At 41.0% G+C, this 14409-nt stretch overlaps 1 protein-coding gene across 13 annotated transcripts in view; it reads left to right on the top strand.

Moving 5' to 3' along the window:
* The window catches only part of MYLK3 (myosin light chain kinase 3), a 56729-nt gene that overhangs the window by 32807 nt on the left and 9513 nt on the right, over positions 1–14409 (top strand). For 6 of the 13 annotated variants that reach the window (XR_015145422.1, XM_086350490.1, XM_086350495.1 and 3 more), the window contains 2 exons: positions 5827–5883; positions 6739–6809. The exons of 2 other annotated variants lie outside the window; for them this stretch is intronic. Coding sequence is in view for 9 of the 11 variants with exons in the window: in XM_086350490.1 (XP_086206616.1) it covers positions 5827–5883; positions 6739–6809 (128 nt within the window). In the remaining 2 variants the exon portion in view is untranslated. The remainder of the gene's footprint in view (positions 1–5826; positions 5884–6738; positions 6810–14409) is intronic. 5 more of the 13 variants (XR_015145423.1, XM_086350499.1, XM_086350496.1 and 2 more) reach the window with 1 other exon arrangement.

The raw sequence follows: 14409 nt of genomic DNA, 5'->3' as shown, positions 1-14409 counted from the left end.
TCTAGGTTGTCCAGTTTGTTGGCAATAAATTCCTCTTTCTCTCTCTCTTTTTTGGTGAGTCTGAGAAGTGAAAAATGAAAATGTTAGTTGCTCAGTCGTGTCTGACTCTTTGCGATCCCATGGACTGTAGCCCACCTGGCTACTCTGTCCATGGACAAGAATACTCTCTCCAGGCAAGAATACTGAAGTGGGTAGCCATTCCCTTCTCCAGGACATCTCCCCAACCCAGGGATCAAACCCGGGTCTCCTGTATGCAGATTCTTTACCATCTGAGTCACCTTATCTGTAAAGTTTGTTTCCAGTTTTATCAAGATATAATTGACAGGTAACATTGTTTTTGTTTAAAGTATAAACATAATTGTTGATATATGTACACACTGCAAAATGATTCCACAGTAAGTTGTTAATTATACCACCTCACATAGTTACAGTTGCTTTTCTTGTGATAAGAACTTTCAAGATCTCCTCACTTAACAGCTTTCATATACATAATACTGCATTGTTACCTACAGTCAGCATGCAGTACATTATATCCTCAGGACTTTTATTTTATAGCTGGAAGTTTGTACCCTTGGACCACCTTAACCAGTTTCCCCAAACCCTCCCCCTCCCCACCTCTGGCAACCACTAATTTGTTCTCTAAACAAACCACTCATTTGTTCGTATGAGTTCTGGGTGATTTTTTTAATAGATTCTACTTATAACTGAGATCATACAGTAAGTGTTTTTCTATGTCTGATTTATTTCACTCTGCATAATATTGTCAAATTCCATGTTGTTGCAAATGGCAGAATTTCTTTCTTTTTTATGGCTGAATAATATTCTGTTGTGTATATATAACACATTAAAAAATTATTCATCTGTTGATGGACACTTGACTATTGTAAATAATGCTGCAGTGAATATGGGGGTGCAGATATCTCTTCAAGGTAGTGATTTGGGTTTGGGATATATACCCAGAAGTGGAATTGCTAGATCGCATGATAGTCCTATTTTTAATTTTTTGAGGCAACACTACACTGTTTTGCACAGTGGCTGCGCCAGTTTGCACTCCCAGCAACAGTACACAGAGGTTGCCTTTTCTCCACACCCTCACTGACACTTGTTAGCTCTTGTTTTTTGGATGACATTCATCTTAACAGGAATAAAATGATATCTCATTGTGGTTTCGATTTGCATGGTGCCCATTTCTGTGGTTTTTCACTCCACTGGGGCAACAGGAATTTTTCTCTATAACCTCTGTCGGGAATCTCAGCGGCTCTCTACAGAAGATGGGAAGTGGGTTGGTTGGACCTACATGTTTGCACACTGCTCCTTCTGACCATCTTTCTGGATTGACATCAGACTGTAACACTGTGGTACTGTAAAAAATGGTAGAGATCGTGAGGAATCGGCCTCAAACTTCCCTGCTCACTGAAGCTAATTCCAGAGCTTCTGGACCAGCTTTCTGGGCTTGAGCAGTTAAGAGAACCAGTTAAACAGAACCTGATTCTGTTCTGTGATTCAGGATCAACGAACAGCCTTTGGGACAATACCTGTGACACTACAGCAGGAGACAGTCATTGCCAAGGTCTGTTTCCCAGCCAGGAGCAGAGCTTGTGTTAGTCCAGCCTCTTCCTGACCAGGAGATCTTACATAAGTTCCTTGATCTTGTTGATTGGTCTTGCATAAGCTCATCAATTGAAAAGTGGAGATTAATAATATCTACCTCCTAGGAATGTTGGTTGAATTAAAATATGAAATATTTAAATATTTCACTTGAAACATAACTAGTGTGACCGAGGAACTAAAGTTTAAATTTTCTTAGTTTTTAATTAAATAAAAAGCTGATATGATTAAATTATTAAAAACCATAAAGTATATTTAGAATCTGGTGGCTCAGAGGCTAAAGCATCTGCCTGCAGTGCAGGAGACCCGGCTTCAGTTCCTGGGTTGGGAAGATCCCCTGGAGAAGGAAATGGCAACCCACTCCAGTATTCTTGCCTGGAGAACCCCATGGACAGAGGAGCCTGGCGGGCTACAGTCCATGGGGTCGCAAAGAGTCAGACACAACTGAGCGACTTCACTTACTTAGATATTTAGAACAACTTCAACATGTTAATTTGCTTTTCAAAAATATCAATTTCATGCAATCTAAATACAAATAAAAGGTTTCCCAGGTGGCTCAGTGGTAAAGAATCTGCCAATTCATGAGATCTAAATATATCTAAAGTACTTCTGATGAAACTTTAGTGTCTGAATTGAGATGTGCTATAAATGTAAAATGCACACTGGACTTCAAAGGCAATATAATAAAAATAATCAGAAATATCTCATAAATATTTTTATTTGGGTAACCTAATTAAAATGATTTTGATATATTTTGCTAAATAAAATTATTATTAAGATTAAGTTTTAGAAAATACTTTGAGATGAATGAAAATGAGAACACAACATGCTAAAACTTTCGGGGTTCATCTAAACTAGAAATGAAACTTGTAGCTGCAAACCCTTATGTGTTCAAAAGATTTAATAATCTAACGTTCCACCTTAAGAAGCTAGAAAAAGAAAAGCAAGTTAAACTCAAAGCAAGTAGAAAGAGGGAAATACGAAAGATTAGAGCAGAAGTAATTGAAACAGAAAACAGAGAAACAGTAGAGAAAATCAGTGAAAAGAAGTTGGTTCTTTGAAAAGATGAATCAGTTGACAAATCCTTAGCTATCTTGAACTAGAGAGAAAGAGAGAAGACTCAATTACTAAAATGAATGAAATGAAAAAATAAAATAAAATAAATGGAATGAAAGAGGGGACATCACTACCAGCCTTACCAAAATTAAAAAAAAGATTATAAGAGAATATTATGAAAACTTATATGCCAGTAGATTAGATAATATAGATAAAATGGAAATTCCCTAAAAGGCACAAACATCTGAAAACTGGCTCAAAAAGGAACAGAAAATCTGAATAGACTTATAATAAGTAAAACAGTCAAACTAGTATAAAAACTACCCATAAAAAAATCCTAGGCCCATATGGCTATCAAATGTCTAAAGAGTTAACACCAATCCTTCACAAAATGTTTAAAATTAGAAGAGAAAGAAACATTTTCTCACTCATTTTAGAAGACCAAACTTATCCTCATCCCCAAACCAGGCAGACCTCACTTCCTATGATGAAACTACAGTACAATATACCTTATGAATATAGATGTAAATATTCTCAATAAAATATTACTAAACTGAGTATAGCAACATATAAAAAGGATTATACACATCACAAACTGGGATTTGTTCCAATAAAGCAAAGCTGGTTTAACATAAGAAAATCAATCAATGTAATATGTCATATTAAAAGAATAAAGGATGATATCACCTGATCATTTTAGTAGCTGCAGAAAAAGCACGTGACAAAATTGAACACCTTTTCATGATGAAAACACTAAGCAAATTAAATATAGAACTTCCTTAGCTTGGTAAAGGCCACCTATGAAAATCCCCCAGGTAATAATAAACTTAATGGTAAAAGGTTGAATGCTTTCCTTTTAAGATCAGGAACTAGACAAGGATGTTTATTATTGCCATTTCTATTAAACATTATACTTGTGGTTCTAACCAGGGCAATTGGGCAAGAAAATAAATAAAAGGTATCCAGATTGGAGAGGAAGAAGTAAGATTCTATTCACAGATGACTTGATTTTGTATATAGCAAATCCTAAGGAGGGTAAAGAGAAACTATTAGAACTAATAAATGAGTTCAGCAATGTTGCAGGATCTAAGATGTAAAAATCAATTGTATTTCCATACATTAGCAATCAACATTCTATAAATAAAATTAAGAAAATCATTTCACTTACAGTAACATTGGAAAGAATAAAGTACTTAGAAATGAATTTAACCAAAGATGTATAAACTTTATATTCTGAAAACTATGAAACATTGTTGATAGGTCAGAAAACTTAATGTTATTAAGATGACAATACTCTCCAAAATGGTCTATATGTTCAATGTAGTCTTGTCAGACTCATAGCTGACTTTTTTGCAGAAATTAATAATCTAAAATTCAGATGGAAATTTTTGGGACCCAGGAGAGCAAAAACAATCTTGAAAAAGAGGAACAAAAAAAAAAGAAGAAGATGAACAAAGTTGGAGGACACACATTTCCTGACTTAAAAATCTACTACTAAGCTACGTAAATAAAAAATGTGTTATGATGTAAGGATGGGCAGACATATCAATGTGATGCAATTAAGAGTCTAGACTTAAACCCTTTTATTTGTGGTCAACAGATTTTTGAGAACAGTGCCATGACAGTTCAGTGGGGAAAGAGTAGTCTTTGCAATAAATGATGCTGGGACACCATGCTTGAGATCCACATAAAAGTTGAAGCCCCACCTCATTCTATAAATAAAAGTTAACTCAAATGGTCATAGACCTAAATGTCAGAGCTAAAACTATAAAATTGTTAGAAGATAGTGTAGGAGTAAATTATATCTGACTCAAAAAGCACAAGATAGAAAAGTTGATAAATTTAGATTTCATCAAAATTAAAAAATCTTTATGCTTCAAAGGACACCATCATGAAAATGAAATGACAGCCCACAGATGGGAGAAAATATTTTCAAATCATTTATCTGATAAAGGACTTGTACCTAGGGTGTATAAAGAACACTTACAACTCAATGAGAAAGATAAATCCGAATAAACATTTGTCTAATGAGGATTTTTAAATGGCCAGTAAGCATATGAAAAGATTTTTAACATCATTAGTCAAGAGAGAAATGTAAATCAAAACTACAATGAGATACTATTTCCGACCCATTGGATTAACTAAAATAAAAAGTAAAAATGGCAGACAAGTGTTGGCTAGGATTTAGAGAAACTGGAACTCTCAGACATTGCTGGTGGGATTGTAAAGTTATGCATCCACTTTAGAAAACAATTTGGTAGTTTCTATAATGTTAAACATGGAGTTATCATACGACCAGCAATTTCACTTCTAGGTATATTCTCAAGAATTGAAAACACAAGTCAACACAAAAACTTGTACACAAATGTCCTTAGCAGCATTATGCATAAATAGCCAATAAGTAGGAACAACACCAATGTTTACTATCTGATGAACAGGTAAACAAAATGTGGTAGGTATATTGTCCTTATAATGATTATTATTCAGCCATGAAAAGGAATCAAGTATCCATATATGGATGAACCCTGAAGAAATTATGCTGAGTGAAAGAAGTCAGATGCAAAAGGTCACATATGTATTTATGATTCCATTTATATGAAATTCCCAGAACAGGCAAATCTACAGAGATAGAAAATATATAGGAGTTGTAAGTAAGGAGGATGGAGAATGACTGCTGATGAGTATGGTTTTTTTTTCCTGAAGTGATGAAAATGTTCTAAAACTAGAGTGGTAAACTATCTACTGAAAAACCACTGAATTGTATACTTTAAAATGGTAATTTTATGATCATATCTTTATTATTTATATTTCAATAATGCTTTTATGAAAATTAAGTTCACCTATTTCTTTTTACCTTTTTAATGTGGCTATTAGAATTTTTTGAATTATGTATGTAGCTCACATTATATTTCTATTGGACAGTGTTATTCTAAATCTTACAAAGAAGGCCTGAAGATTTTTAATCATCATTTTTCTGAACCTATCTGAGGAGTTTCACAACCCCTTTGTAACATAAGTAGCAATAAAATCTTCTATTGGGAGAAATAGTGCCTGATATATTTGCTTCACAAGCTGTAAAATCTTTAATGCATTATTATATCATTTGATCTTTACACCTTCCCAGGAGGAAGGCAGGAAGAGGTTATTATTCTCATTTTACAGATGGAGACACCGAGATTTCTGGAATGGGAAAGTACTCATCTAGGGCTACAGACCCTGGTAATGGACCCCTGGACTGCAGGCCCTGACCTCAGGTCTCCAGGTCCTTTGTTCTATAAGCCTTTCATCTGCCCTCAACCCCTCCCCACCTTCGAATTTGTCTGCCACAAGCAGCAAGAATTATTCCAGTCTTCCTCAGGGCCTCCAAGCTGATATGAAAGACTTAAGAGAAGCATGTCAAGTCCATTATCTCCATTTCGTGGGTCACAGCTGTCACCGCAAAATGGCAGGATGGCATTTGGCAGCTCTGATCTCCTTGACCAGACTACTGCAGATTTGGTCCCACACTTGAGATTCTGATTTAACTGGTCAGGACTGGGGCCTGGGTGTTAAGACTTTCGAGGGCTCCCCTGATGATGCTAGTATGCAGCCAAGGTTTGGAACCACCACCCCAAGCCAATGGTCTCAAACAAGCAGCTCATGGGCCCAGTCTACATCCCAGATATGTTGTGTTTGATTCCCACACATGATAAGTATGTGTTTAAATTGGATTCAGTTGTCAACATTTAAAAGCATGGAGTTTTTACTTAAACTTGAATTTCTGGGATCCCTTGAGAACTGAGGAACTCTAGTGACTGGACCTACATTTCTGTGTGGTGGCCAGTGGCTGGAGCTGAGCAGTGGCTGCCCTTTTATACACGGCAGGAGTTCTCCGGGTCTCATAGTTCACAGCACTCCTTATTGTCTCACACTAGCCCGCATCGTTTATTTTCACTATGCATCCATCCCTGAAGGGCTGCCCTGTAGGGCTTTCCCTTGGAGGCTTGGAAACTGAGGCCTATTGACAAATAAGTGGGGGAGCTCAGACCTTCCTAGTTGTTGATTAAGCTAAGTAAACTTCTTTTTCTTTCCCAGCCTGAGAACATACTGTGTGTCAATCAGACAGGACACCAAATTAAGATCATTGACTTTGGGCTGGCCAGAAGGTAAGGGAGTTGTATTTTGGTACTTTAACAGAACTGCTTGGGGACTCTTGATAGCTCTCTTGGATATGGTTACCCACAACTCAGCCAGTTTTTGAATTTTGAAGACTAATATGAGCAAGCTGTCTTATAAGATTGGTGGCCTTCACAAAAACTGTGTAGACAGGCCTTGTTACTACCACAGGGGGCAGCTTTATGCTGCAGGCTCCGTTTCTCCTTAAAAGGCTGTAGAGTTCTAGGTTCATCCACCTCACTAGAACTGACTCAAATGTTACTTTTTATAGTACTCTTGCCTGGAAAATCCCATGGATGGAGGAGCCTGGGAGGCTGCAGTCCATGGGGTCGCTGATGGTCGGACACGACTGAGCGACTTCACTTTCACTTTTCACTTTCATGCATTGGAGAAGGAAATGGCCACCCACTCCAGTGTTCTTGCCTGGAGAATCCCAGGGACGGGGGAGCCTGGTGGGCTGCCGTCTATGGGGTCGCACAGAGTTGGACATGACTGAAGTGACTTAGCAGCAGTAGGAGCAGCATGATTGAGTAATGTTCCATTACTTAGCAACTGAACAACAACAAAATATTCCATTGTGTATACATACCACAGCTTCCTTATCCATTCATCTGTCGATGGACATCTAGGTCACTTCCATGTCCTGGCTAGTGTAAATAGTGCTGCAATGAACATTGGGGTACATGAATCTTTTTGAATTGTGGTTTTCTCAGGGTATATGCCCAGTAGTGGGATTGCTGGGTCATATGGTGGTTTTATTCCCAGTTTTTTTTAAGGAATTTCCATAGTGTTCTCCATTGTGGCTGTATCAATTTACATTCCCATCAGCAGTACAAGAGGGTTCCCTTTTCTTCACATCCTCTCCAGCATGTATTGTTTTTTGATGATGGCCATTCTGAGCAGTGTGCGAGCCTGTTCTACAAAGTGAAATAGGTCAGAAGGAGAAAAATGTATTAACACAAATATATGGAATATAGAAAAATGGTAGTGATGATTTGCAAGGCAGTAATAGAGACACAGACATAAAGAACAGACTTGTGGGCACAACAGGGAAAGGAGAAGGTGGGACGATTTGAGAATAGCACGAAACACATATATTACCACATACAAAATAGATAGCTAGTGGGAAGTTGCTATAGAACACAGGGAGCTCAACCCAGTGCTCTGGGACAACCCAGAGGGCTGGGATGGTGTGGTGGGAGGGAGATTCAACAGGGAGAGGACATATGTGTATACTTACGGCTGATTTACGTTGTTTAATGGCAGAAACCAACACAACACTGTAATTATCCTCCAACTAAAAATAAAATTTAAGAAAAGAATTAACTATACTTCCATCCACTTGTGTGAGCAGAGGGGAGTGGTAGTTAAAGGAGGTCACTGAATGGGGTGCTGGGCAGCTCATTTCTATTCATTCCCCAGGTCTCCTGGGGCCAGGATGTGTGATACATTCATTAGCAACTCTGCCTTCCAGAAAATGGCGAGGTTAGACAGGAAAGTGTGTGACTGTGCAGGATGGTGCCATGGATAAGAGGTTCTGGGCGCTCAGGACTGGGCTCAGTCTTGGTAAAATGGTGATATAATGCAGGGACTGTTGACCTGGGCAGCTATGAAGTTTAAATGAGATACTACATCGCCAGTGCAGAACCATCCTGTGAGGGTGGTTAGGTTCCCAAGTTGTAGTGCATACAGTGAACATTATATATAATTAAAGAAAACTTTAAGTCCCTTAGAATGCAAGCCTAGTGAAGTATAGATAGCTTTACTGTTGGATCCTGTCCTGTGTCATGTGTGATAAACACCATGCCTCTGCACGGCTCTTGTCCATGGCATGCATACCCAATGGGGTGGCTGTAGCAGACCCTTGGCATTGGGGAGGACATCCACCGTCTATAGTGCTTCCCTGGTGGCTCAGATGGTAAAAAATCTGCCTGCACAACAAAATTTTGTAAAGCAATTATCCTTCAATTTAAAAATAAGCAAAAGAGAAAAGTTCAAACCCGCCCCCCGCCACACACACACACAAATATCTGCCTGCAATGCAGGAAACCTGGGTTCAATCCCTGGATCAGGAAGATCCCTTGGGGAAAAGAATGGCAATCCACTCCAGTATTCTTGCCTGGAGAATCCCATGGACAGAGGAGCCTGGTGGGCTACAGTCCATTGGGGTTGCAAAGAGTCAGACATGACTGAGCTACAGTCCATTGGGGTTGCAAAGAGTCAGACATGACTGAGCGACTTTCCACAGTCTATAAAGATGGAAATAAATGTGTGCTCATCCTCCATGCTTCCTCCAGAATTCTGTTTCTACCAGGAAATGACATGTCTCTGAGAATCGCATACTTTCTAGATGGGTCTTCACACCACAGCTGAATAATCAAATCTTGAAATTTTCTCAAATGATCATTTTCCACAAAGAAGTTGTTTTCTCACTTTATGAGCCTTGCAGCATCTTCCACTCTCTCCACAAGGGGAGAAAGGAGACTCTTATCTCCATGGAGGCAGAGCTGCTTGCCTGAGTTCAGCCTCTGGTGTCCAGCACCTGCCTCCCAGAGGTGGCATTCAAGACCACAGTGGTGGTCTTCCTAGGTCACCGCTCCACTGGTTGAAGTGGTCGATGTTATCTCTGTGTAGGTGTGAAAGGTGCATTTTCAGTGTTCCACATGATGGATGGGAGGCCAAGTGTGGGGTTGTTAGAGTAACAGCAGAGGGAAGTTCTTATCATCCCACTCTACCTTCAGGATCCTCATTACACAGTGTATTGTATTTCATTAACAATACCAAGCCCCCCAACCCAAAACCTTAAAAATCACACTCAACCCATAATGTAAAAAAAAAAAATCGCTTAATATTTTTCCAAGTAATGTTGTATAAAATTGGGATGCATCCTGTACACTTGCATATCTTATGCACTGGGGCATGCTTCTCAACCTAGTTTTCATGTCTCTGCCTGCTCCACAAAGAGCCTTTTTAACTATTTCTTTCCTAATCCCCAGGTTCCATCTTCATGATGCCACAGGTGTACTGTGTATCTGTTTATGTACTGTGGCCCTTTGGAGAGCCACAGGCCATTGTAATAGCTGAGACTTTCTTTGCCCCACCCCCACCAGAACCGGTGTTCCCTCGTGGCTCAGACAGCATAGTCTGCTTGCAATGCGGGAGACCCAGGTTCGATCCTTGTGTCAGGACAATTCCCTGGAGAAGGGCATGGCAACCCACTCTTGCCTGGTGAAATGACAAGGGAGCCTGACAGGCTATAGTCCATGGGGTCACAAAGAGTCGGACACAACTGAGCGACAAACAATTTCAGTTTCACTTTTCCACAAGAACCACTGTTCCCTCACTGCGGGACAATATGTTCTTCACTGAGACTGCACACGCTAGCGTGTATGCAGGACCCTCCCAAATGTCAGATGACCAATTGCCAAATGAGGATTTACAGTGACACACTGTGGATTCAGAGCAAGAAGTAACCACCTGAGGTCCCTGGAGTCTGAGAAGGCTTTTCTGAACAGCCAGGAGAGAGGAATGGACCAAGTTTTGTTACCTGCAGGCGATAGTGCTGGTAAACGTTTAACAGCCCGCTGCAGCTGGAGCGGGAGAGGGGATGGGACTGATCTGTAACCTTTGCTAACTTTGGCTGATTTCAAGCTGCCAATATGACATCACTGAGTACAGAGCTGAGAGGAGATGTGCACAGCTGGCCTTTACGCACTTGTGACAACTGGCTCCAGCACGACTCTGCGTGGAGGGGAGGCAAGAGGGCTGGTGTGACTCGGGGGCTGAGAATAGGATGTGCTGTGCGTGTGAGCAGGCTGACCTGGGGAAGGCAGGAGCTGCAGGTGGGCCAGTGGGTGCTGAGGGCACATGCAGAGCACTGGAGAAGCATAGGTGTCAGAAAACACGGTGCTCAGGAAATGGCCCTCAGGGGAGCTGGGCCCACAGGTTCATGGGTTCTGGCTGTGAGATGAAAGGAAAACATCAAAAACATCCTCAGCAGTCTGGCAAACTGGTCACTCAGCCAAAGGATTGTTTGGCAAATTGGCCTGCTTACTGGGCAGTGTGATTTTAAGAGAAGGGACCTCTGGCGGGGGGGACTATGTGTGTTGAGAGAGTATGCCTTATGCTCCAGAATAGTTTAAATGTTTGTAAAGAGGGAGGAAATGACAAAGTTTCCCCCTAACAAGAACTATAGAAAGTACAGTTGTATTTCTGGGTGGAGCTGTGAGAAGGCTCTGAGATTGTGAGTGGAGGTATGGCCCTCAGTAGAGAGGGGCCGTACAAATCTTCAGAGGCTCTGACATCCAGCAAGAGGGACCAATTTTAACAGCAGGCTGGGTGGTAAGAGTCATCAGTGGGTCTAAATAAGGACATATCAAAGTGTTGAGGATGGAGACAAATGGGAAATAGCTTGTTTAAGCTTGGTCTCCAGAATTTTGGGTGCAGGGATGTGCCTCCTGACTCCCAGTCTTGGGCTCAGATTGGAATCTAAGCACATTTAATCAGATCCTTTGTCAGGGCAAGGAGGTGCTTGTCCCAAACCTTATGGACTGTGACTGCATATGTGACCTTATGATTACAGAGGGCCTTGCTCTGGGAATTTGGAAAGGGAATCTTAGATACTTTGACCCAACTTTGGGGTGGATGGGTTGGTTAACTATTGCCACAGTATTGTATAATGAGTCACACCCATATACACTCCTTGCTGTATAACAAGTCACAGTGACTTAAAACAATTATTTTCCTCCGCACATTTTTGAGTCAGCTGGGGAATTAGTTTGATGAACCCAACTTACACTAGCTCATGATAAGGAATCTTGTAAGCCAATTGTTAAACATGACCATTATTAAAAATTAAATTGTATAAATGTACAATTAAAGAAATTATATTGAAACAAAGACATCACAATATTTATTTTCATCTTTGGTTGTTCTGGGTCTTCGTGGCTGAATGTGGCCTTCCTCTAGTTGCAGAGAGTTGGGTCCACGGTCTAGTGGCGCTTGGGCTTCTCACTGTGTTGGCTTCTTTTGTTGCAGAGCACCAGCTCTAGGGTGCAGAAGCTTCAGTAACTGCAGCACGTGGGCTCAGGATTGCAGCTTGTGGGACCCAGAGCATGGGCTGAGTAGCTGTGGCATATGGGCTTAGTTGCTGCGTGGCATGTGGAATCTTCCCAGACCAGGGATCAAACTGCAGGGTCCCCTGCATGGGTAGGCAGACTCTTATCCACTGTACCACCAGGGAAGTCCAAGATATTACATGCTAAAACCTTAATAATTTCTAATTATTTTACTACATTTCACTATTATTTATGCTCATGAGGTTATTTATGCCTATTGTTATTATTGTGTGCTATGGCCTATCTCTTCTCAACTCTATTCAGTGACATCCTGATAGAACTTTAAAATCAGGCATGGTGAAATCAATATTTACACCATTGGCAGATGCTAAAAATCAGGATTTTAAAAAAAAAAATCAGATGGCTGGTTGTTAAACTTTTACCCACACACCACTGGTAGGGAGTTTCTGATCTAGGCTGAGTTGAACTGGGCTTGGATGCAGGTCAGTGAGGACAGGTCTTTTCCAGGTGTCTCTCATTCTCTTCCCATGGTGATGGCTGAGGAGCAGGAGGGCACAGTCCTACAGCCTAGCTTGGAATTGGCCCACTATCACTTCCACCCACATACCACTAGCCAAAGCAACTCACGTGGCCAAGCTCAGCGTCAATGGGATGGGGTAAAATATGCCATCTCTAGTGGAAGGAACTACAAAGTCACGTGATACAAGGTGTGGATGTGGGGCAGATGAAGCAACAGAAATAAGAATGCATCCTAGGAAAGTGGTGTCCAGGGGCTGAGAGCCTGGGCTTTCTGTCCCCAAGAGGAAGGCTGCTCCTCTCAGTTTGGCTGCTTGGCTCTGAGGCTCCAGGCAGGTGCCAGTGCAGGGGAGGAACAGGCTGCCGGAGGAAGGCTTTCACTTTCTTCCCCTCCCTGGCTTCCTGCCACAACTCAGCCACCAAGGTGACCTTTGGTGCACTTTCGCTGGATAGGTGTGGGCTGTGTTGGCTCAAGGTTTGCATGTGCCCGGCTCTTGGCAAATTTGAAAGAGAGGAGACTGTATTTTGAAAACTCATATCCCTGTTGGGCCACATCAGCAGAATATTTATTTTATTCTTCTCTCTCAATTTCCCCATCTGTAAAATGGGGACAGTAGACTTACTTCGTGGTGCTGTTATGGGGATGAAAGTTTATATAAAGAAAACTTTTAGCATGGTATCTGCAAATAGAAAGTATTCATTGATTTTTTAAAATAAATATTTAATTTTTAGAGTTTTAGGTGCATATCAAAATTGGGGGAAGGAACAGGGATTTTATCCTCTTTCCATTTATCCCCTTTCCCACATATACAAAGCCTCCCACATCATCAACAATGATAAGCCTACTTTGACACATCATAATCACCCAAAGTCCATAGTTTAAATTAAGGTGCACTCTTGACATTGTACATTCTGTGGGTTTGGATTAGTGATGTTCTCACGAAGAGCATTGGAGAAGGAAATGGCAATCCACTCCAGTATTCTTGCATGGAGAATCCCATGGATGGGGTGGCTGGGGGCGGGGGCGGCGCCTGGTGGGCCACAGTCCATGGGGTCACAAGAGTCAGACATAACTTAGCGACTAAACCACCACCACCATGAAGAGTACATCATGTGAAATGACAGGATGAATGAATCACAAGCTGGAATAAAGATTGCCAGGAGAAATATCAACAACCTCAGATAGGCAGATGATACCACTCTAATGGCCGAAAGTGAAAAGGAACTAAAGAGCTTCTTGATGAGGGTGAATGACTCGGAGAGTGAAAAAATCTGGCTTAAAACTCATCAAAAAACTAAGATCAAGGCATCTGGGCTCGTCACTTCATGGCAAATAGAAAGAGGAAAAGTGGAAACAATGACAGATTTTATTTTGGGCAACTCCAAAATCACTGCAGATGGTGACTGCAGCCATTAAATTAAAAGACACTTGCTCTTTGGAAGGAAAGCTATCACAAACCTAGACAGTGTATTTAAAAACAGAGACATCACTCTGCCAATAAAGGTCCATATAGTCAAAGCTATGGTTTTTCCAGTAGTCATGTATGGATGTGAGAGTTGGACCATAAAGAAGTCTGAGTGCCGAAGAACTGATGCTTTCAAATTGTGGTGCTGGAGAAGACTCTTGAAAGTCCCTTGAACAGCAAGGAGATCAAACCAGTCAATCCTAAAGGAAATCAACCTTGAATATTCATTGCAAGGACTGATGCTGAAGCTGAAGCTACAATACTTGGCTACTTGATGGCAAAAGCTGACTCATTAGAAAAGACCCTGATGCTGGGAAAGATTGAGGGCGGGGGAGAAGGGGGCAACAGAGGATGAAATAGTTGGGTTGCATCATCAACATGATTAACATGAGTCTGAACAAACTCTGGGAGATAGTGAAGGATAGAGAAGCCTGGGGTGCTGCAGTCTATGGGGTCACAAAGAGACTGACACAACTTAGCAACTGAACAACAACAAATGGGTTTGGACAAATGATGTATGATGGCATATA

This window comes from Bos grunniens, chromosome 18 (assembly GCF_055505025.1).
Source record: "Bos grunniens cultivar Pamir isolate PY7600 chromosome 18, Bosgru_T2T1.0, whole genome shotgun sequence".
Taxonomy (NCBI): domain Eukaryota; kingdom Metazoa; phylum Chordata; class Mammalia; order Artiodactyla; family Bovidae; genus Bos; species Bos grunniens.
This window is presented reverse-complemented; position numbering and strand designations above follow the sequence as displayed.